Here is a 23,004-nt window from a genome sequence, read left to right as displayed (position 1 = left end):
TCGTAAAGCTTAAAGATATTATACATAAAATTTATTATTTGGTTTAAGTTAACAGGATTTATATTGAATAAGCTGTACAATGGATTGATTCACACAAAGTAAGAAGATAAGTTGCTCTTTATGAAATATATTATGTATCATATAAAAATCTTCGTTTCATTTTACTTTACATCGTTTGTAAAAATTAGATTCAGTTACGTGTGAAACTTATGTCATTAGAATTACGTTATAAATGTAAATTAAAGTTATATTGGTCCATACGTGTAAGAGGATATGTTACTGTTTAAACAGCAATCTATTATTTTTAATCATTGTCATAAAATAAGATGAGAGAAGGTAAAGACTTTGAAAGGTTAAATACAAAATCGTATCTTTAATACTTAATAGAATGTAGTACACGAAGTTATATATAGAATCCCTCATTCAGTGTCCATTCCTTCATCGTGGCTGCGCGTGCGTATTTGCGTGTACATGTGTATACGTTATACCTGATTATACATATAAGTGTACGTTATCCTACTTGTAGTTGTGTATATAATTTTGTTCTCTATGTATTTCATTCTTGTATATCATATACAATACATGTAAAGATAAAATATTTTTCTTTTATATATAAAATGAAAATAATATATAACACAAATTGTAATAATAAAATTCCTATATTAGTAATATGTAACACAAATGGAATAATCATATATTATATAGAAGTGATTTTTTGCATTATTTTCATTGCACAATTTATATCAGATTATTATTTCTAGAATATTAAGCATAACATACATATTTTAGATATCATATACATTATTATTAAATATTTTCGACTTTTATATTACAATTTTTACATTGAGTAGAAAATAGAAATATTGTAGATTTAAGTAGGAAAAATTTTATCAAGAAACTTCATTTGCATTTGTAATTAAGAATACAAAAATTCGAACATTTATAATTTTTTAAAATTTACATTAATTAAATGTTAATAATTGTGAATGTAATGGAAGATAAAATATTATAGTAAACAGGTGTCCTTGTTCTACATTGCAATTATTGACGAGTTGCATTTCGCAGCTGCTGACTTTCTTAGGTAAATGTCGAAAATTTATTCTATAATTAAATTCATAGTAGAATTTAATAAGTAATAAATGAATAAGTAATAATAGAATTTTTCAGCCGAAATTTAATGAAACTATTTTTTTACTTTTTATTTGAAAAAATATTTATTTTATGTAAAAACTTATTTGCACTACCTTTGCCTCTTATTTTTTCCTTTTTCCAAGAGTAATTTTTTATTTTATAATTTAGTATTAATCGATCGAAATAATATTCTATTAACATAATTATGTATTGATGTTCATTGTTTAATAATTTATATACGTGATTGATTATTTCATTGATCCTAAATTATGTACTGAAAAACGTGAATGGAGGAAATGACAAACAAATAATATATGTATGTAACTGATCACAAAATAGAATAGAATAAAGTGTAATCGTAAAATAAAATAATATAATTATAGTATTAAATTAGCCAACAATTAATAATAACATTATTAACATGAATAAACACCACATGGTTCTAAAGTTTAACTGCGCAAAAATATAAATTTTACTTATAATATGTATTTATCTTTTTACAATTAAATGCAATATAGATAATAACAATTACCATTACACTAATTTAGACCTTATAAATACAATTATAGATATTAAACTATGAAAAATATCTATTGATGTAATGTAATATTTCAAAAACAACTTCGACCATGATAAGAATAATGATCATCCACTCTAAACGAATATGATGGCGATCGCTTAAACGCATTGCTAAAATTCCCACAAGTTCAACACAATGATTTAATTTTTCGTTTATAACCTACAAAATAAAATTAATTATATATTTGTATACCATACATAGAGCATTAAAAATCAAGTGGTTCTTCATACAAAAGTAATGTAAAACTAGTAAAATAAATAGTTTAAATATGTATTTATCTATTTTAATAGGTATCTAAAATATTATAATTTTACATCCCACGTTCACATAATAAAAATTTGTATGTTTTAACAAGGTCATCGTATTTAATAATTTTTCCAATAGTGTAATTGTAAATAAACAAGTAAATTAGTATATATAGTAATAAATAAATATATACTATGTATTATATCTTTATTTTTAAAATTCTTTAAAAAATTATGTAAAAAAATAAAAATTTAGTTCATTCATTTTATTCATTTCATAAAAATTTATATTCTTGACTATTTCTTGACTATTACTTTTCTATGAGGAATAATTTACTTTCAATACCACAATTTTCTATACACTCTATATACAAGCTCATAATACAAATCAGTGAACTTTTCTAACTTACTCTTGTGCGTTTTGCAATGTTAAAATACGAGCAAGTTTCTTGGTAAAGACGTTCTAAATCATCCCTTTCCCAATAGAAATCTGGAGTGTCTAATAAATCTGAGCTTAAATTAATTGAATGTCGCAAAGCAAATAATTCCCCTTGTTTTTTTAATACTTCATGTTGAGTCATTTTAAGGCTTCTACCAGACTTTAAATCTTCAGTAACAAATGCTATGGAATCTATATAATGGTCTAAAGATGCTTCCCATATACCTAACTTGACCGATTGTGCCATTGCATTTGAGAATGTGTATTTATCTAAATTTGTTGCGTTTAAAGCTAAGATAATGTTACCATCCTTTATATGATTCTTTTTTCTGTAAAATATTTAAAGAGCAAAGAACTAAAATTATTGAAAAAATAATAAAATTTAAATCTCTTAAATTTTAATGGATATTACCCATGATCCGCGTAACTGTAACACATTACTTCACTTTCAGATTTTACAATACATTCCATATAACGATTTTGTTCGTATTTTTTTAAAAATTCTAATATATTTTCACATTCGAGTTCAGAAATATTCCACATCACTATAGTGCCTTCTCGGAAAAAGAAAGCTTCTCTTTGTTCATGGTTGACTTCATACTTTGCCACAGCATGTATAACATCTGGTAAAGCTGCAAAAATAATCTAAATAAAGTACATCCTATTTTACTTATTTGGAATTATGGAATTATGAAAAAAATAAAGTAAATAAGTATCGCATATAAAAATATTGTTTATTCATATTGAAATATTTGTATACATATGCATTTTAAAAAAATGTATTGTATAAAAGTTATAATATTTAAGATACCAATAAATTAAAGATTCTCAGAAGTCTAAAACTTTTTGAATATAAAATATTTTTCAAAACTTCATTTGACTATTATCATTGTATAAATTGGGAACATTTTTTAGATAATACTATCTTAATTATATACCTTTCAATTACATTATAATTTTTATATAAATTTGTAATTTTAACATATATTTCATTATCAGTACTTCACAAGTTTACTATAATATATATAATACTACAAATACTTACTATAAGTATTTATTTTGTCAAAATATGATAACACCATTATATATAAATAAATAGAAGATATCTTATCTTAAAAACACACTGGCAGTATTCATTTTGGTTCATTTTATATGTATATAAAATAAACATTATGTATGAATATATATTTGAATAAAGAAATTTTAGCTTCATATTTAAATAAAAAAAAGAAATAAAAGATAATTCAATATGTTTTATATTATATTATATAGATAATTATTTATGATAATGTATATTAAAAAATATTATGTATATGCTGCATAACTTATCAAATTTGACTTTGAGAAATAATACTCAGTATACTGTTTTAATATATCCCTATAACAAATTAAAATTTCATCTCATGTATAATATTATTTCATATCTTATTAAAAGTATATATCTGTCAATTTATGTATGTGTCTTCAATCTATTAGAAATGGACTGTCACATGCACCCAATCCTGATGCAACACCACCTTCATTAGCAGTAGCTAACTTTGTTCGTAACATATGACCACTTTGCTTATTAAGATATACATTATTTTCATCTGCTATTATAACACCAAATATTCCTAATTCAGAAACTAATTCTTGGGATTCTGTACTAATATTATTTTCAGGTCTGATCATATGACTCTTATGAATTGGAGGATGAATTTTGTCCATAAGAATCCAAGCTACTCTGTCTTGCTTATTCTTTACAGACTCTAAAAAATATTTTATATCTAATCCATATTTGTTATTGCAACCTCCTTCTCGTTGAGGTTTTAGTACAAAACAATGTGGATTTGTAATTCCCATTTCTATAGCGGCATCCCCATGTTCATCAAAATCTAATGCATAAAGCTCTATACAAAACAACATAATATTTCAATTAATATCTCAATGTGATATATTACTAGTAAAATAATTCACTTACCAGTGAATATTTCTTTGATCTCTGCACATGTTTTTTCATTTTTTAAAAATTTACTAATTACACCTGGCTTTGCAAGTGCTTGTTGAACTTTTTTAGTTCCTGCTAAATGATACTGTATGGTAGGACACTTAATTGCCAATGATCTCTCTATTAATAATCTTACATCCCATTCTTTCTGTGTATGATATTGTCCAGGTTCGTACCCACATCGGTAATACACTACAGATATAATATAATTGTCTACTATCAATTCTTTATTAGAACCCAATTTGGCAGTAGCTGCCAATTGTGTTAAATTTCTACGAATGACTCTAACATTTGGATTCTGTTTTTTAATTTCAAATTCATGAAAGCGTTGATCACATATATTATATGTAAGATCTTCAACAACAAATAAAATTACTGCTCTGTAAATAATTAAATATATATTTAATTAAATTTTCTTAACCTGTAAGATATAGTAACTTTAACATTAAAAAGAAATTTGATTAAAAACATACTGATCATTTCCATATATCTTCCATGCTTTAATCATACTTGAACATATTATTTCCAATGCATTATTTTCTGGAAGATTTTTTATTTCTTTATAATATCCAAGCTCTCTTAATACAAATTTGTGTAATTCAGTTGAAGCAGGTCCTAACCAACCAAAGCCAGATGCAATTGTATTTATTTCAACTTGTTTCCAACAGCAATATGGTATACATTTCTTAATTGTATCTTCTTGTGGACAAGATGTATCCAACATTAAGTCTGAACGCAATATACCAAGAGATATTTTTTGTGCTGATCCTCCTTCTTTGTTTATAATTTTACAGATTTCAAATAACTTTTTGGTAAAATTGTCAACTTTAATTGTTTCTTCTAAAGTTGCTTTTAAGAAACTGTAATCCTGAGCAACTCTATGTATAAGTATATTTAATATTATTTGAATTGAACAAGCGTCCTCGAACTCTTTTCTAGGAAATGGAGATGGCATCAGAATAAACGGTGCAAATTGTAGGATATTTTCATTAAAATTTTGTTTCGATCTCATACACATTCCATGCATAAGTGCCCAATCCTTTGCTTTTTCTATCAATTCTTCAAGCTCTTGTTTAGAAGAAGGTAAACTAAGTTCTGTGTCCATAGTTATTCCTTTTAAACCACAGATTTTATGTAAATTTTGATAATTTAAAAAATTTATGTTACTTAAAATTATATAAACTTTGTTGCTAATATATCTATTTCTTTAGATTATACATTTCTAGAAACCTATTATGAATATTCAATGAAATTTAAACATTTTTTGTATTACATACAATATATATATAAAAGTTTTCAAAGGAAAATATTTAAATATTTTTGTATTGTTAATGTATTATTAAACTTTAAATTAATAAAAAATCATTTATAAGACTGTTGTTTATACATGATAACATATATAAATGAAATTCTCTTTATATATTCTAATTAAATAAAATTTAATTGTTTAAGTTAATTCTAGTAATTTTACTACAAACAAAATATATAATACAAAACAACAAACAAACAAAATATACTTATAGATGATAGATAATATGAAAATTAATATCGTCCAAATAAATAATTCCTATGCTAAGAAAATGTATAGGAAATACTGATATTTTATACATAAATTGTCTCTATATATAATAAATATTATAATTAACTTCTAGTAATATAATTGTTTACTAGAAAGATAACTATTCAGAAGCAGTTCACTTATATATATGCAATGTATACAAAAAATCTAAAATATCTAATTGCTAAATAATAAATAATTAAATTAGTAAATAATTAATATTAATAAATAATTATTCATTCATTCAATGGAATATATGCAAAGATATACGCACTTTAAAAAAAAAAAAAAAAACAATTTAATTTTAAGAACACCTTGTTGCATAAAGTCAAGGAAAGGTTGCAATTGCGTATCGCAATAATACGACTACACTATCTTGATGATAAGTATACTTTTTAATTCTGTATAGATAATATATGGCGTCGTAATCTCTAGAGTATACAAAACTACAAATAGTCACATTTCTCATTTTATTGAACCGTGTATTATATATAGATAATATTTTTTATATATAATTTGAATACACTCTATCATTTTAATACTTTTATAAAGCATTTATAAATATTAAGAATGCTGTAGAAATATTGATAAAAAATATTAAATAAACGTTAAAATAAATAAATATGAACATGATATTGCACTTTTATTATATATTATTATTATACATTAATGACTAATTATATATTAGTCTGAGATTACACAAATAAAAGATATTGAAGAATATTTGTTCATTTTACGTAAATAAATTTTTTACATTCCTGTTATTGCATAAATATAGTTATGAAACATATACATATTTATAGGTTAGGGGAAACATTCCAAAATCTCATTATCAAATATAATAACATTTACACTTACATTTTCATCTATATAAATAAAAAGAATATTTTACTTTATATTTTTAACCTCAAAATAGAATTTTTATTTGACTGAAAACGATATGAACTACATAACAAAAATAATATAAAATAGAAATAGTTATATTTATTCATTAATTTAATTTGTGAAAGCAAAATACTTTTTTTCAAAATTATATTAAAACTGAAATAACCTGTTCAATATTTGATATTTTAAAGATATATTATACAGATAAATAATATCATTTTAATGAATATATGTATTCAGATAAAAAATTATTCTAATAATACAACCTAAAAAAATATATACATATATAATCTGTGGTTAAATAAATTACTGTACTAATAAAAATGTTTCAACCTAAAAGTATAATTCATTAATCTAGTAAATCTATTATTTGTTAGGTATCAATTTATCAATTACTATTTAGATATTTTATATATGTAATTACCTATTTCTAATTTACCATAATGTAATTTAGTTCCTTTTATAGTTGTTTATATAAATATATATGACAAACAAAATGACAAACATGTCATTCAAATAATCATCACTCAAATAACATGATAAAATGTTATTGCTAGAAGATGTGTTTATTAATTATTTTTTTTACTTTTAACTTTATTATGTAAATACACCATCAATAATTTAAAATGAAATTAAATAACTGTATTATAATAATGATTAATATTTTGCAATTTTTTTTAATATATATATTTTATATTAATATAAATATTTTTTATTTTTTCATTAATTTAAGCATTGTTTATTTTAGTAATTATCAATTTTAATTTCAGACTTGATATCCTATCCATCAAAGAACAGCTTCACAAATTAAATTATACAAATTTTGCAAAAGTAATGCATATCAAACAATTTATAATTCCAGTTTATATTGTTTATTTTATTGCAATAAACTGAATGGCCAAAGGGACAATATATATGTATATCAAATGTATAGACATTAAATTCGTTATTGCTAAACTATAGATGTTTATGCATTTATAAAAAATTGCATATATAAAATGCACATAATTTGCAGAAATATATAAAATTTTCAAAGTATTACTGACACTGTTATATCTAATGTGTGAAATAAATCTCTGCTCAAATTGTTGCTTTTTGCGGCTTATGGAAATTTTATGCATAAACACTTATAGTTTAGTTATCATCAAAGGCATACTGTGTTAATATAAGACTAATTATGTATAGTTCATTATCAATTATAAAATAGATATTGCATAATTTCTTAATAAAATAATTTAAGATTTGAATAGTGCTAATTAAAATATTCTGAAGTTTACTTTTTAGTAATTTATTGGTCTATGTTTATAAAGCATCCTTTGGTTTTACTATATTCTATTAAATTATTTAGTTCTTCTTATATTATTCAGTTATTAATATAATAGAATAATTAATATAAAATAGGTATCAAAATAATAAACTTAATATTCTAATATACATTATTGTCTATATATATACAAGTCTTAAAAGATGAAAACTTTTATAAAATGCTTTTTGTCTGTTAAATGCATTCTGCAGGTACAATTAAATAAGAATATTATAGTTATTATACATTACAAGTTATACAAGTTATATATACATTTGTTATTTAAAGTTTCATTAAAAAATTATAACATAAAAGTATGAAATACAATGGAAACAACAAGAGATTTACAATTACTATGCTATAAGATAAGATTAGGTTTACAAAGATAGTCATTAACTGTTCCTGTTCATTTTAAAATCTACGCTATGGTTACTGATACAAAACTGATAACAATAAAACACTGTATTTATTACCTTATGATGCTTATTTTGAACTCATTTCATTTCAATGAATCAATCTAATACTTCTTTGATGTATCTCTCTTTTTTAAAGTTAGTCTACACATAACAGTCCAATGGCATAAAATTAAGGGCAATATTGAAATTTAAAGTATTGCTCTTTTGTATTTTGTATCTTTATTATAAATTTTAAATAAAACTTTACATGTACTATATTTATATAACACTTCTTATTTGATTATATTCATACGATATACCCCTAATACTTATAAATACTTATAACTCTAAAACAATTCTATATCATGAATGAAATCTAATAATTCTAGTATACTTACAGTTAGTTGATGTTTGTATACTGCTAGGCACATATAGGTTTTGTTCAATAAGACCTTGCACTAAAGCTTCCAAATTATATTCTTCTGAAGTAGCCAATGCTTTTACATTATATGCCTGTAAACAGACGGAATTTTTAATTTAAATGTATAGTTTTTGGTTATATAAATTTTGTAAAAATTACTTTCTAATTAATTTCTTACATGTTAATTTAATACAAATATAAAATAAGTAAAATACCTTTTTTGAGAAAATTAAATTTTATTTCTTTCATTCTCAGATTTTATCTTACTATGATAATTGATATATTCTATATCTCTATAATTATAATTACTTACAGTATTCATTTCATCATTGGTAGAAACAGCTGTCCTTTTCTTAGTCCTTTTTTTCATTTGAACAGAAGAATAATTATTTGGATCTTTATTCGTGAGTAATTTCAAATTAGATTTATCTTTTTGAAACTGAGCTTTAGTAGTATATAACAAGTTATTATGATGTAATTGTAAGCTGAATTTTGTCATAAATACACGTGTTGTTAACGCATGGTAGTATGATGTACAAACAGTATTTATTTTTCTAGTAATATTAAAATTAATGTTGTTCCTGCACGTTAATATAATAAATTTCTGTATCGTGTAATTCATTTTATTCAATATTATGTATAAAAGTTCTGTTTTCTATTTGGTTAACAAATATAAAATAAGAAATATTTCATTAAATTTTTTCTATATTTTAGTCAGATATGTATGTTTTATTTTTAATGAGAGAATCAGTAATATTATGAATAATATTTGTGAGCTTGCAACACATAACGTAATGTATGTTTATATACACATATATAATTTTATATTATGGTACATCCTGTATATGTATATGTATGTATCTTGTATCCTCGTACCTACAGTTGTATACGATCCTGTTTCTACGTACCGTACCGATGAATAACAGAAAAAAATGTGTATACAACTCGGATTGGTGACAGAGCAAATATAGATAACATTTTTTCCTATCCTTTTACATAATGTAACAATGTTTGAGAACGCAATTTGAAAAAAGAAGCGCACGATTTTGTTTTGCTACTTCGAAGGAGGTTGGTTCAAATCTCAGCAAAGACCACTTTCTTACAATGAATATATTTGTAAACGAAATATGTGCAATGTATAACGTGCGAACGAAAAAGAAAAACATTTAAACATTAAAAGGATTTTTTAAATTTTATTTTATGTTTTCAATTCGTGATCCATATCGACATGAGAATACGCCTTTTTTTAGGTGCGTATCTAAACAGAACATATGATCCTCGTTGGTAGCTGTAACGTAGTAAAAAACTACCAAAATGTCAAGAAGGCATTATCATGTATTTTCGATCCAGTATTTCACGGTCTAAACTAAAAATTGTGCCTTATTAAAAACACTTTTTAAGAAAGCATGGAACTTGCTCGAAATCTTGTTACTTGCAAATTAAAATGCTATCTTCTCAAAGCGCCGAAAAAATATTATTTGCATCATGTAAGACACATCAGGTAATATAAACTTCATAACAAATTAAATATATATATTAATTGAATAAAGTAAATTATTTATTTATTTTTCTATTTCAAGACACATATGGGGATGAAGCCTTTTAATTAAATTAATAATTACATTGTCTTCAATGCTATACATTTTTAACAATGTCTTTTTTAATTTAAAGTCTTAATTATATAAAAAGGGCATGATATATGAAATGTATTAAAACATTCTAGCAAATAGTTATAAATGGAATGAGATATCAATGAATATGTATTTTTTCTAAATACATAGTGTTCAAAAATAAGAAATATAAATTTTAGATTACTATATACTTTAATAAAAAGTTGATTATTAGATTGTGGGACAGTTATATGGAAACAAATAATATGGAATAATATTTAAAATACAATATTTGGTATAATATTTGACAAACATAAATCTTTATTTAAGCTCTATTTCTTTAGTTGTGCTCATAAAAATATATATTTGCGTAAAAATCTGTAATCTGAAACAAATACAATAACAACCTTCTTTTACAGATTGGCAGAAGTGGGAAAATTAGAAACACCAAAATTACAAGGAAAGTATGAAACTGGTCAATTAATTCTACATAGAGTATTTGGTTACCGAGGTGTAATATTATTTCCTTGGACAGCAAGAGTTTATGACAGAGATATTCCAAATAAAAGAGAAGGGTAAAATAATCTTATAGTTGCAAAATAAATAATTAATAAATTTTAAATATATTATTTTATATATATATTATATACATATTATTTTAAATTTTAAAATAATTAATTCCATTTGTTTTTAGAAATACAAATGATCACTATAATAGTGTGGGAAAAGAAGTAAAAGGTAGAACTCATACCTTTTATCAGGTACTAATTGACCAAAGAGATTATCCTTTTATAGTAAGTATGAAAGGATGAGTAAAATATCACAGGGATATTTTAGTCTAGACAACTATGTTTGAGTCATGTTTTGCTACATGAAAGGAAACCTAAAACTTTTATAAATCTGGTAATTTTGTGAATTTTATATTAATAACATATGTATATACATATAAATTGAGTTGTTTATATGTATATAAAAAATTCATAATGAAAAAAGTTAAAGGCAATTTATTTCCATAGAATTAAAATTTTATTGCATAGCATGTACAGATATAATATTTTTAGTAAGCTTTGTGATTTTTTTAAAAAGTCTTTATTCAATCTCATTATGTACAGTAGAAGTTTGTATCGATTGTTAGAAGTGGTACAAATTTTCCAAACCAATATTTTAGGAATATATTCTTATGATAGTAAAAAAGAAAAATGTGAAAAACTCCAGAAATGAAATTTGTTAATCTTCTAGAACAAAATATTCCCTTAAATATATAGGAAAAAAAAAAATTAACATTATAAATCAATCTTATATGTTTATATGTAGCGTGCTCAGACAGAAGCTGTAACATTTTTGAGTAATCATGAAAGTAGTCATAGCTTGTATACAGTCCCAGGATTGGATTATGTTGCTCATGAAGATGTTTTGCCTTATACTACAAATGAGAAAACTGCATTGCAACATGAACTATTTGACAAGTTCCTAGCATATAATCCAAATCAGGATCCATGTTTTGTTGCACAAGAAACCCTAAGAGCATGGCAGAAAAAGAATCATCCATGGTTGGAGTTATCAGATGTACATAAAGAAACTACTGAAAATGTTCGTGTTACTGTAATTCCGTTTTATATGGGTTATAGAGGAAATCAAGCTACAGCTGCACACTGGGTAAGTATTAAAACATACTTGTTACAAAGTGCAAGTTATTCTAACTTCAAATAAATAATTCCATCCTAATTAAATAAAATAGTGGCGCTACTGCATTCGATTGGAAAATTTGGGTGATATGAGTGTGCAATTACGTGAAAGACACTGGAGAATATTTAGTCTTTCTGGCACATTGGAAACTGTACGAGGACGAGGTGTTGTTGGTCAGGAACCTGTCTTATCAAAAATTTTACCTGCTTTTCAATATAGTAGTCATGTTAGTTTGCAAGCTGCAAGTGGTCATATGTGGTATGTATTTATTATTATTTTATGTTCAATATATTTCAGTAAAAATGATTTTGTATATATTAATTTAATAATTAAATAAATTACAATATTATTTTATTCTTTAATAAAGTTATAATGTTCAATAATATTTGAATTACATGTATCCTTAGCTTTCAATGTAGATTTAACAAAATACAAATTTTTTTGAACTTACATAAGATATCTTACAATAAATGATGCAACTGGGAATAGAAAATACAAAAGTGAATTCTCAAGGATATGAAAAATATTAATAAATAAAAGTGTGAAACAAAATTATATAATTAAAAGAATTGAACGTTTTTTGGTTATGCGTGCATCTAACTGAGTTTTAACTATGTAGAGTTCTTAAAGAACAAAGATTTTTTCATTACTAATGTTTTTCAATGTTGAGAAAGTAATTGTTTTTATTACCTTTTCCTACTATAGGTTTGATGAGAATTCTATATAATAAGAGCTTGAATGCATACATAATCAAAGAATCTTCAAATGCGATATCTTAGTCTTGTGCTGAAAAATTTGTCCTATATTTTCGAATTAGTTCTTTTATGTAAACTTACTGCTTTTTCAATTGCATCATCGGTTGTATGATACAGTCTAAAAATGTTTTAATATTATTGATTGTAATGTGTATAAAGGTAAGTGTTACAGCATAGTAAATATGTCATATTATGTTATATTTTAGGGGTACATTCAGAATGGAAAGGGAAGATGGATATGCGTTTGATTGTAGGATTCCACCATTTTCTTTGGAATCTAAAATAGAGAAACCACCTACAGATATGAATATCAATTCTTGAACAAACTATGTAATGCCGTGTGGAAAGTGATGGAAAATAAATAGCGCTAAAAATTGATAAACAATATAAACTGATACATGTGATCTTTACTTATATAATAATACTTATATCGATTGTAATATTTGATTATAAATATTATGAGTAGAATTTAAGCTGTGTAGTTTTTGGTATATAGTAAATTTATAACAAATATTTTATCATGTTATTTTAAATATAATAAGATCTGTTACAAATAGATATATGAATAAAATATAATTGTATAAATATAGTTGTTCTTTATCTTGTAATTAAATTAAGAATAAACAAATATGTTATCTCTTGAAATAATTAAAAGGCATCAATAAGATTGATAATTTCATGTACTGAACTTAAATACTGAATATATATATTTTATAAAATGCATATGCAAATGTTATTATATAAAAAATTCTCGAATTTTTAAATGTTAATTGACAATGTTTTCAAAAATTAGACATAATCCTAGATACTTTATTATTCTATTTTATTATATATTTTATTGTATATTTTATTATTAAATTATTATTTTATGAACAGAGAAATTTAAACATATCTTGAAAAATATTGCCAAAAGTCTTCTCCACTAACGTTAATATTCGCTTTTTAATTCGTTTACTTCGTTTAATTAGTTACTAAAAAGCTTAGATACAAAAGTTGTAAAAGATGATCCTTATTATTTTCTCCGCAATTTCGATAAATAGTAATTTTTTCCAAATTTTTTTACACATTGTCTAGTAAACTAATGCTTCTAACTTCTCAAAACAGATTCAAGTCATTTGGTACAATATTAAAAAAGTTATTCTATTTTAAAGAGTGTATGAAAGCTTTTATGACTGATTGTATGTAACAAAAATTATATCAGGGGTGAGTACATAGCTGGGTGATGAGTGGATGATGAATAACTAGTTAGAGAGATGCAGTTATCACTTAATATCAGAGATCTACTCATTTTCGGTGCTACTTTTAAACTTTGCATAATATTTGTTGGAAACTTTTGAATCTATTACAGTTACACCATCATGAGAACTTGTCTTTAATATAGTAGAATGAATTTAGCTTCGATGATTATATTTAAAAACTAGAGACATCCTGTGTAAACCGAGAGCGAAATTGACTGATTATATACGCAAATAGAAAACTTTATATCACTCAAATATTCATTAAGTCAGCCTATTAGGAGGAGGAAATGACTCAGAACTTTAGACTATTTATTACCTTACCAAATTAACAGGTTGATCCTCTTAATATAATTTCTCGGTATCTTATCCTCAATAATTCACGTAAATTTTTCTTTCTCGCCGCGGATATGCATTCTTTTCCTGGAAGGACGATGCAATACTTCCACTTCCATCTACTCAAGAAAACAAGACCCGATCGGTGAGGTGAGACTCACCCCTCATTGGACCAGCAGGATCAAGGAAGGGAACCTAGGGTTTGAGAAGATGCAGCAGTCGAAAATCGAAAACGAGAACGAATTTTGTCAGATTATTTCTGTTGACTTTCGAGAGATAGTCTTGTTGTATTCTTGATGAACTAGTTTCTATAGCAAAATACAAGCTTTGAATAAAGTTTAGATTTATTAAAGTGTACACTTATAAAAGTCTTTTCAATTATCGCGCACTCCAGGGAACAGAGCGGGTCAGCATTCCACGGGCACCAACCCACTCATCTTTTCCCTAAAACCACGTAACTTAACGTAACAGCAGTTACAGCAAGAAGAATTCATACATCACGATGGTTGCCTGTAAGTTACGTTTTTATTTACATTCATATATTTAGTTTTCATCCTTCTTTTCAATACAATATTCGTGCAATACAATTATAGAAGAATTGAAGTTTTTATTGTAGTAAATATTAAATTCTGTTAAATTCTCTGTTTAGCCACTCCCCGTTCTTATTAACTCTTATTGTATTGATACTTGCTGTTAATAAAATATTTACTTTCTAAAAAAATTAATTAGCTCCAATTAGTTCACGGCAATGCCTTAATTATTCTACGAAACAATTAGTTATATATTTTTTTTAAATAAGTAGTCAAGTTCTTTGGAATGTTTGATATTTCAGAATTTCAGCTAAACTAAAAACATATGTATGTATTTACATAGAAATGTCTTTGCACAGATATTTCCTGTTAATTTAAGAATACTGCGTATTATATTTTATTTAAAAAAAAAGTAATGTTACAATTATTTGGAAAATATTGAATATTATGAATTACGGCTGATTCGAATTTTTATGAATTGTTAATATTTATTAGTATTATGGTAATATTAATTTTACAACTAATTCTAATATACATTTCTTTAGATATACTGTTTAACATATATATTTTTTTTTATTTTTATAAAATGTAGTTTAATCTAGATTAAAATTATGTTAATTTAAATGTATTTTAATAAAATTTAATGGAAAGTGTTGCTCATGAACAATTATGATCATAAGTATAATAAATTGATGTATTTATTATTCTTGTTCTTACAGCCTGGAAAAGACTTGAACTGCCACTCATTTCCATAGTTTCTTTTAAAGTACTTGAATCTGAAATCTTACAGTTGTGTATATTTTTACTTTAAATATATGTATACATCTTATCTTATATCTAAATTAAATCTTAAACATATATGTCTTTATTTCTTTTAATCTATATACAATATCACATATACATTTTGCTCTGTCAGGTTCTATGTTCTCCTTTTCTTTTTTCTAAAACTCTTAACCAAATTATTACTGTTTCATTTCTCATTCCTTCTACTATGTCTTTCTTTCTTAATATGCCTGTCCTATAGCAGTCTTTTAATAGATGTTTGTTAAGGTGTCAAAGTTTGTTAATTTCTAAATTACTTAGAAATACATTTTCTTTTTTCCTTTTCCAACCAGCGTTGATATATTTGTACTTCCTATTACATTTGATTTTCTTAATTTTATTATATTGCACTCGGTCTTGCAATTCTTTGTCTCTTTCTGTTAGAATTTTAATTATACCTACTTCCTGCTGTCTTAGATTTTTTATATCTAGCTGGCTGCAACCATTTCTTCATAAGTATTCTTTTCTTCCTCTGCTATCTTTTGTCCTTTCAATTTTCCTTTCTTTTTCTCTTAAGCATTTTTTAACCAACATGTTTGCGCCTTTACCTTTTTTTTATCTTTTCCAGTTTAATATAGTCTCTGCTCTGTCATTTTATTAAAAAATCTGGTATCGTCTATTAGTTGGCCTCTATTTTGCTTTATTAGTCCATTCTATCCATTTTCCACACACCCTTAGTTTCTGATATCCTAGCGTAGCTCCTTTGTCTTTTTTTCTCTATACCCTTGCAGATTCTAGTATTTTATATTTATACTTCAATATTTTATTTATCGTCCCAGCTTCACATGTCAGCTATTGTTATTTTTTTTTCTTTGAACACTTCCTATTCTTGCTTACATTACGTCACCATTTATAATCTCTTTAAAGAAACTTTCCATTTGTTGCTTTATTCTTTTCTTATTTAAAGTTAATCCTCTAATTATCATATTATCTTTCTTGTCTCTTCTGTCTTGTAATTCAATCGTTCTTCTCATTCTTTCCATTTCTGCATTCAGCTGGCTTTCTGAACTTCTTTTAACTTCCCTTAGCATCCTTCCTTCCACTTCTCCTATGTTCTATTCTATGATTTTATTATTATTGTGACTTTCTCTCTCCTTAATTTGATTCATCTTGTCTTCAAGATGTTTATTTCTACCCAACATCTCTTTCCTCTTATCCTCCCACCAAATTTCTTTCTCCGTCATCTATTTTACATTTTTCTTGCTCTATTGAAAAGTTGTTTTGCCTTACTTCACCACTCAGGCCTTGAACTTTTTCAACAAAACCTGCTAGGGATTCTAATATTGCTGCAATGTCTCTGTTTTGATTCTTATTTCTTACAATTCCTTTGTTATTTTTATTTTCTGTGCTCTCCATTCTCTTCTCTGCTATTTCCTCTCCTGCTTTTTGTCCATGTACATTGTTTCGCCGATCCTCCACTTCTTTTGCAATTCTATTCAAGAAATCCTTTATTGTACCTTTTTTCTTGCCTGTTTTGGCTGCTTTATCATTTTTTATAGAATGTCCACATTAAGCACATATAGTACTCTAGTATAAAATAAATCAATAGTAGTTAACTTTCTTGACTTATAAACGATTCTAATTAATTAATTTTTCTTTTAATTTATTTATTTTCATTTTTATATCCTATTGCATATGATATTGTGCATATTATTACAATATTGATGACATTTAGATAAACATTGTATTATATTATTAAGTTTTAAATTCCATATAGATACATAAAATTTTAGTAAATTTCTAAAAAACAATAATGTTCATCTGTAATTCATAAGATAATCATGCATGTATCATATAAAATGTTATAATATTTTTGAAGAAAGAGATTTTTTTTTTATTTACTTCTTATTTTACTATCAATTCTTGCATTGAGAATTATAAGTAATTTTCTCTGGCGTGGCGCAGTGACTTGGATAATTATTTATAATAAGTTAATACTTATTATAGATAAGTATAATTTATAAATAATTGTTATAAATAAGTAAATATTACTTAATTTAAATATCTGAAGAAAGAGATTGAATGTTATTTTATTTTTAAGTAGCAGGTCTTTTGACGACAGAAGTTCTGGATCAATTACGTGCAAAATTCTATGAAGATAATCGCAACACTTTGGCACAAAATGTGTGTACAAGAACCAATCCCTTGGAAGCTTGCATTTCGCGAAAGGTTTTGCAAGAAACGCAGCATGTGTTTAGTCACAAGATTGCAATGGAAGGAAAACCTATAACTAATCAAAAAAATTCTGGCAGATGTTGGATATTTTCCACTTTAAATGTTATGAGGAGTGCCTTTATGAAGCAATATAATTTGGATGAGTTTGAATTCAGCCAAGCTTATTTGTTCTTCTGGGATAAGGTTAATATTATATACAAATAATATCTCATGGTATATATGACTTCTATTTTGTATTTATTAGATAATATATTTTTTATTATACAGATCGAAAGGTGCAATTATTTCTTACATAATATTGTAAAAACTGCTAAACGAAATGAACCTGTCGAAGGTCGATTAGTGTCATTCTTATTACATGATCCTATTTGTGATGGCGGACAATGGGATATGGTCGTTAATCTTATAAATAGACACGGTCTTGTTCCTAAAATTTGTTTCCCAGAATCATACAATTGCGAATCTAGTTCGCGCATGAATACTCTTTTGAAAAGTAAACTTAGAGAATATTCCAAAGTTTTAAGAGATTTAATATCTAATGGAGCAACAGACGAACAATTAGAAGCTCAGATTCTAGAACAAATGGTTGTAATCTATCGAATAATTGGTATTTGTTTAGGCATACCTTCAAAAACAATCACCTGGGAATATTATGACAAGTCGAAGAATTATAATTGTATTGGACCTATTACACCAGTAGAATTTTATGAGAAATATGTGAAACCCTACTACAATGTAGATGATAAAGTATGTTTAGTAACAGATCCTAGGCCATCTAATCCATATGGAAAGCTTTATACCATAGACTGTTTAGGAAATGTTTTGGGAGGAAGACCTACACTCTATAATAATCAACCACCTGAATTATTAATGAAATTATGCGCAGAAAGTATAAAACAAAATGAACCTGTATGGTTTGGATGCGATGTGAACAAACGATTAATAGCTAAACAAGGAATACAGGATTTGAGAGCATATGACTTTGAATTAATGTTTGGAACTGATATCCAAGTTAATCTTACAAAAGCTGACAGATTACTTTATGGAGATTCTATGATGGTTCATGCAATGACACTTACAGCTGTTTCAATCGATGTAAGTTAGTAGCGATTTTTTAAAAATTAAGGAAAAATGATTGTGTAAAGAATTTTTTTCTCATACTGCAGTCCTATTTCAAGATTACATATTAAAAATTTCTTAGTATCATTATCATCTAGTATCATCATCTTAGTATCAGAGAGATATGTACGTGTCTGTATTTGTATTATGAATTGTATAGTATAAATTGTTATAATTCTTTGCTTTTTCAGAATGAAGGTAAAATTAAACAGTTCCGAGTAGAGAATTCTTGGGGAGATGATCAAGGACAAAAAGGATATCTATTACTAACAGCCGACTGGTTTTCCGAATTTGTTTTTGAAGCAGTTATTGATAAAAAATTGGTACCTGCAGATGTTTTAGATGTATTTAAACAAGAACCCATTACCTTACCTGCATGGGATCCTATGGGTACACTTGCTCACTGATAATAATGTAAGCTAAAAACTATTTCAAGATAAAATATTTTAGTTAACAAAAGTGTATATATAACATAAAAAATTAAACATCAAATACAGTTTTGAGCGCATTGGTACAGCAAAGTACAATAAATTAAGACTTTAACACTTTTATAGTTCATTAACAACAGTTAAGGAATAATTCTAGAAAGTTGAATTATGATATTTCGATTATTTAACGCCTATTCAGGTTTAAAATAATATATATTGCTATAATTAATAAAATATTAAGATTGTATATTTAACATAGTTCCTAAAATTTAAGATAATCACATGTATAATTTTGTTTCTAATGTATAGTTTGTGTTTACTTAAGAATAATTGCTTTTGTTTCTTTCTTTTTTTTTTATTATATTTTAAATGTCACTTAAGTATATAAGTTATAGGTAACTTAACTATACGAAGAAACCAAAAGAAGTTAGGAATTAAAAGATGTACTATTACATATGTTCTAAATATGCATACTTCATAAAGTATTGCTTCATTAAGTTTATTTAAAAAGCTTCGAAAATATAGTATTTGACTTCACATTTACATATTATACCTCTATTTTAAATGTTTTTTAAATTGAAAAGAAACTTAATAATTGTATGAAGATTAATAAAAATGTTGCAAATGTATATGTTTAGTCATTACTTTTGATTTAAAAAATATCTTTTAGTAACATTTATTTAATAATTACAAAAAATACATCTTTGGAAACAATATTTTACACACATTATTTATTTCTAAACATAAATATCAAATTTAATTAGCCTACTCTTAAACTATGTTTAGAAATTTTATATATCACTAATATTAAACAGTTCTATGCCGTTCTTTTTGTATTTTATAACAATATTGAAGTTTTGCCCATACACCTTGACACATATTTTGCAAACGAATATCATTCCAACTTATAGAAAATTTGTAAATACACCTTATCATTCTTTTTGGTTTTTTTAATTGGCCTTGTTGAATTAAGCTTAAGGCAGTATATAGTTTACAACGAGCAATTAAAAAGGGATCTCTGAGACGAAGTGCTAGTTCAAATTGCTTCATGGAAATTTTTCCAGCCATCTGTGCCTGGATAGAAAAATACATTTAAACGTAAATTATTCAAAGAAATAATTGCATAAAACAATCAAATGTAATATTTACTAGTTTTTAATATATAGTAGATACATATTAATAAAATATATAAAACCTACACATTGTTGAAATTCTTCTCCTAAAGCAGAAAATGCTCCACCCAAAGTAGACAACCAAGACATAGCATGATCAATTTCTCTTCTTTCCATTGTCATTTGCATCATTCTCTCATTCCTAAAATTAGAAAACTGTATTGTATAGTTTTATAAAGCAATAATGAAAAAAGGCTTTAATTAACTTAGCAGTTAGAATCTTGCCATTTGTAATCTAAAAATTGTTTCCTTGGCATTTTCAATCTTATTAAAATCATTCCTAAATTCACTCTGTTTGACAATCTGTATATTAAATATTGTAATAATTTTTTAAGTGCAGCTTTTCGATATGTTTGTGAATTTGCTAATGCTATAATATATGCTGATACAACATAGGCATTAAGTCCTTTCTTGTTTAGGCAAATTCTGTTTACTTGTATCTCATTACTTTCACTGACTTTATTTATGTCAACATTTATCTGACATGTACTTTTAGTTTCTCTTACTTTCTGCTCATATTTAATTACAGAATAAGGTGTAACAATAATGCTATCGAAAATTGTGCCACCTTTATGTACAATCAATTTTATAGAACTATCCATTTTTCTAATTCCACAAAATAGACGCTTTTTTAAACATATGAGAATGTTGTTTCGTTGTATGTAGGACTATTACAACATTACAATATAAATAATACATATTAAGAATTTTTATCACATACACTGCTTTGACTAACTTTTATAAATATTGATGATAAACTTTATATCTGTAAAGTATTAATAACTGTATTCAACATGTAAAAAAATTATACTACTTTGTGTAAAAGTCCTTCTGCCTTTAACATTTCAAAGATATCTTATACGAAATATTTTCTACGTAAGGCTTTCAGTTGACAATTTGAGGTTAAAAGTTTAGTTCATCTTATATATATACGCGTGGTAGAGATGAGAAAGTGGTAGGGATGATAACATTGAAATCATAATAAGTTAACATAATAAGTTATTTATCAAAGTTAATAAGAAAGCGTTCCGTTAATTTTTTGAACTTAATATCTAACTTTTGAACTTACATGTAAACTTTATAACATACATTGTATAATATTTTAGGTAAGATATAAATTACTACTTAAAATTAATCTCATATTAATTTTCAATACGATTAAATAATATTTTTAAGGTACTTTTGAGTAGGAATAATTATAGAAAAAATAATATTAGTTCTATTTATAACTTTAGTAACATTTAAACGTTTCCATTGATAAATAATATGTCCGTTATGATAAACATTAAATGTTGGTTTTTTAGTTATTTACATATAAATTACATGATCTTTATATGCAATAGATTGCAATGTATGATTGTAGATAAAATTTAGATTACTAAGTTTTATTTTGTTTAAAATGTAACTTAAATATACATCGTAGAATATAATGCAAAGAATGGCGATAAAACTAAAATAAAAAATATCATGTGGTATTTATGTCAAAATGATTTAAGAAATTTATTACTTGAAGATTTTGATTATCACAACTACATATTTTGAACGAAGCATTCTTATTGGTCATTCAATATTATATATAATGTATCAATATAACAACAAAGTACATGCAGTTAATAACATGAAATATAACTAAAATTTAAAATTATTATCAAAATAGTAAACTCTTATGTATTTTTTATAAATGAAAACATATTTCGATTAGTAATCATGTATGCATATTGTTACATAAATTGCAGTATATATGATCCATAAATTTTCTACAATAGATTTAAATTTGTAAATTTTGACTGAAATAAAAAATATAGAATAATATTAACATTTAATAATTATGTTTCTTTTATTTCATATTATATATTTTTCCAATTTGTACCCAAAATTCTCAAATATATTTATTTAATAATTTATAATTCTAAACAATATTTTTATATACATATTTTAACTATTCCAATGTATAATAATCGATTAAAAACATGTGAATATTATTGAAACACGTATATTTTTAAATTTGTGATTTATGAACGAAAAGGTTATTTACTAAATATCTGTTTGCTTTTAAGTATATTCTGCAAATAATCCATACTTTAAATCAACTAACTATTTACGTAACATGCGACTTTTAAGAGTGATTGATTATTGTGAATATTTTGACATAAATACAAGTGAAAGATCTATACAAGATATTAATTCATATA

The 23,004-nt window shown here is 24.9% G+C and overlaps 4 protein-coding genes across 10 annotated transcripts; 2 read left to right on the top strand and 2 right to left on the bottom strand.

Annotated features, from left to right (window-relative positions):
• Positions 1 to 1,597: 1,597 nt before the first annotated feature.
• Positions 1,598 to 9,603, bottom strand: LOC110119219 (glutathione synthetase). 4 transcript variants are annotated; one of them, XM_020862733.2, is made up of 5 exons: positions 9,258 to 9,603; positions 8,922 to 9,036; positions 2,808 to 3,027; positions 2,367 to 2,724; positions 1,598 to 1,870 (listed from the first exon to the last, which is right to left on the bottom strand). In XM_020862733.2, the coding sequence occupies exons 1-5, from the start codon at positions 9,564 to 9,566 to the stop codon at positions 1,709 to 1,711; spliced, it is 1,164 nt and encodes a 387-aa protein (XP_020718392.2). In that variant the 5' UTR covers positions 9,567 to 9,603; the 3' UTR covers positions 1,598 to 1,708. The 4 variants fall into 4 exon arrangements, with proteins under 4 accessions (XP_020718392.2, XP_048261209.1, XP_048261210.1 ...); XM_048405252.1 differs by lacking the exons at positions 1,598 to 1,870; positions 2,367 to 2,724; positions 2,808 to 3,027; positions 9,258 to 9,603 and adding exons at positions 3,507 to 4,284; positions 4,356 to 4,762; positions 4,856 to 5,495; XM_048405253.1 differs by lacking the exons at positions 1,598 to 1,870; positions 2,367 to 2,724; positions 2,808 to 3,027; positions 8,922 to 9,036; positions 9,258 to 9,603 and adding exons at positions 3,507 to 4,284; positions 4,356 to 4,762; positions 4,856 to 5,495; positions 7,250 to 7,357.
• LOC100642920 (polymerase delta-interacting protein 2) lies at positions 9,252 to 13,468 on the top strand. 2 transcript variants are annotated; one of them, XM_012321370.3, is made up of 7 exons: positions 9,252 to 9,348; positions 10,195 to 10,445; positions 10,974 to 11,129; positions 11,249 to 11,348; positions 11,869 to 12,210; positions 12,293 to 12,498; positions 13,202 to 13,468. In XM_012321370.3, exons 2-7 carry the CDS (start codon positions 10,351 to 10,353, stop codon positions 13,314 to 13,316), a joined length of 1,014 nt encoding a protein of 337 aa, XP_012176760.1. In that variant the 5' UTR covers positions 9,252 to 9,348; positions 10,195 to 10,350; the 3' UTR covers positions 13,317 to 13,468. The 2 variants fall into 2 exon arrangements, with proteins under 2 accessions (XP_012176760.1, XP_003394842.1); XM_003394794.4 differs by lacking the exon at positions 9,252 to 9,348 and adding an exon at positions 9,872 to 10,012.
• Positions 13,469 to 14,949: 1,481 nt separating this feature from the next.
• LOC100642561 (bleomycin hydrolase) lies at positions 14,950 to 20,269 on the top strand. 3 transcript variants are annotated; one of them, XM_003394791.4, is made up of 4 exons: positions 14,950 to 15,078; positions 17,960 to 18,276; positions 18,361 to 19,188; positions 19,404 to 20,269. In XM_003394791.4, the coding sequence occupies exons 1-4, from the start codon at positions 15,069 to 15,071 to the stop codon at positions 19,617 to 19,619; spliced, it is 1,371 nt and encodes a 456-aa protein (XP_003394839.1). In that variant the 5' UTR covers positions 14,950 to 15,068; the 3' UTR covers positions 19,620 to 20,269. The 3 variants fall into 3 exon arrangements, with proteins under 3 accessions (XP_003394839.1, XP_012176757.1, XP_048261211.1); XM_012321367.3 differs by having other exon boundaries at positions 14,985 to 15,078; positions 17,963 to 18,276; XM_048405254.1 differs by lacking the exon at positions 14,950 to 15,078 and adding an exon at positions 15,865 to 15,885 and having other exon boundaries at positions 17,963 to 18,276.
• LOC100642800 (uncharacterized protein F58A4.6) lies at positions 19,519 to 21,745 on the bottom strand. Its single transcript, XM_003394793.4, has 3 exons — positions 21,038 to 21,745; positions 20,840 to 20,954; positions 19,519 to 20,714 (listed from the first exon to the last, which is right to left on the bottom strand). Exons 1-3 carry the CDS (start codon positions 21,412 to 21,414, stop codon positions 20,448 to 20,450), a joined length of 759 nt encoding a protein of 252 aa, XP_003394841.1. The 5' UTR covers positions 21,415 to 21,745; the 3' UTR covers positions 19,519 to 20,447.
• Between the last annotated feature and the right edge of the window lie 1,259 nt (positions 21,746 to 23,004).

Source organism: Bombus terrestris, chromosome 4, assembly GCF_910591885.1.
Source record: "Bombus terrestris chromosome 4, iyBomTerr1.2, whole genome shotgun sequence".
NCBI lineage: Eukaryota > Metazoa > Arthropoda > Insecta > Hymenoptera > Apidae > Bombus > Bombus terrestris.
The sequence above is the reverse complement of the archived record's forward strand: the minus strand, read 5'-3'. Positions and strand labels throughout refer to the sequence as shown.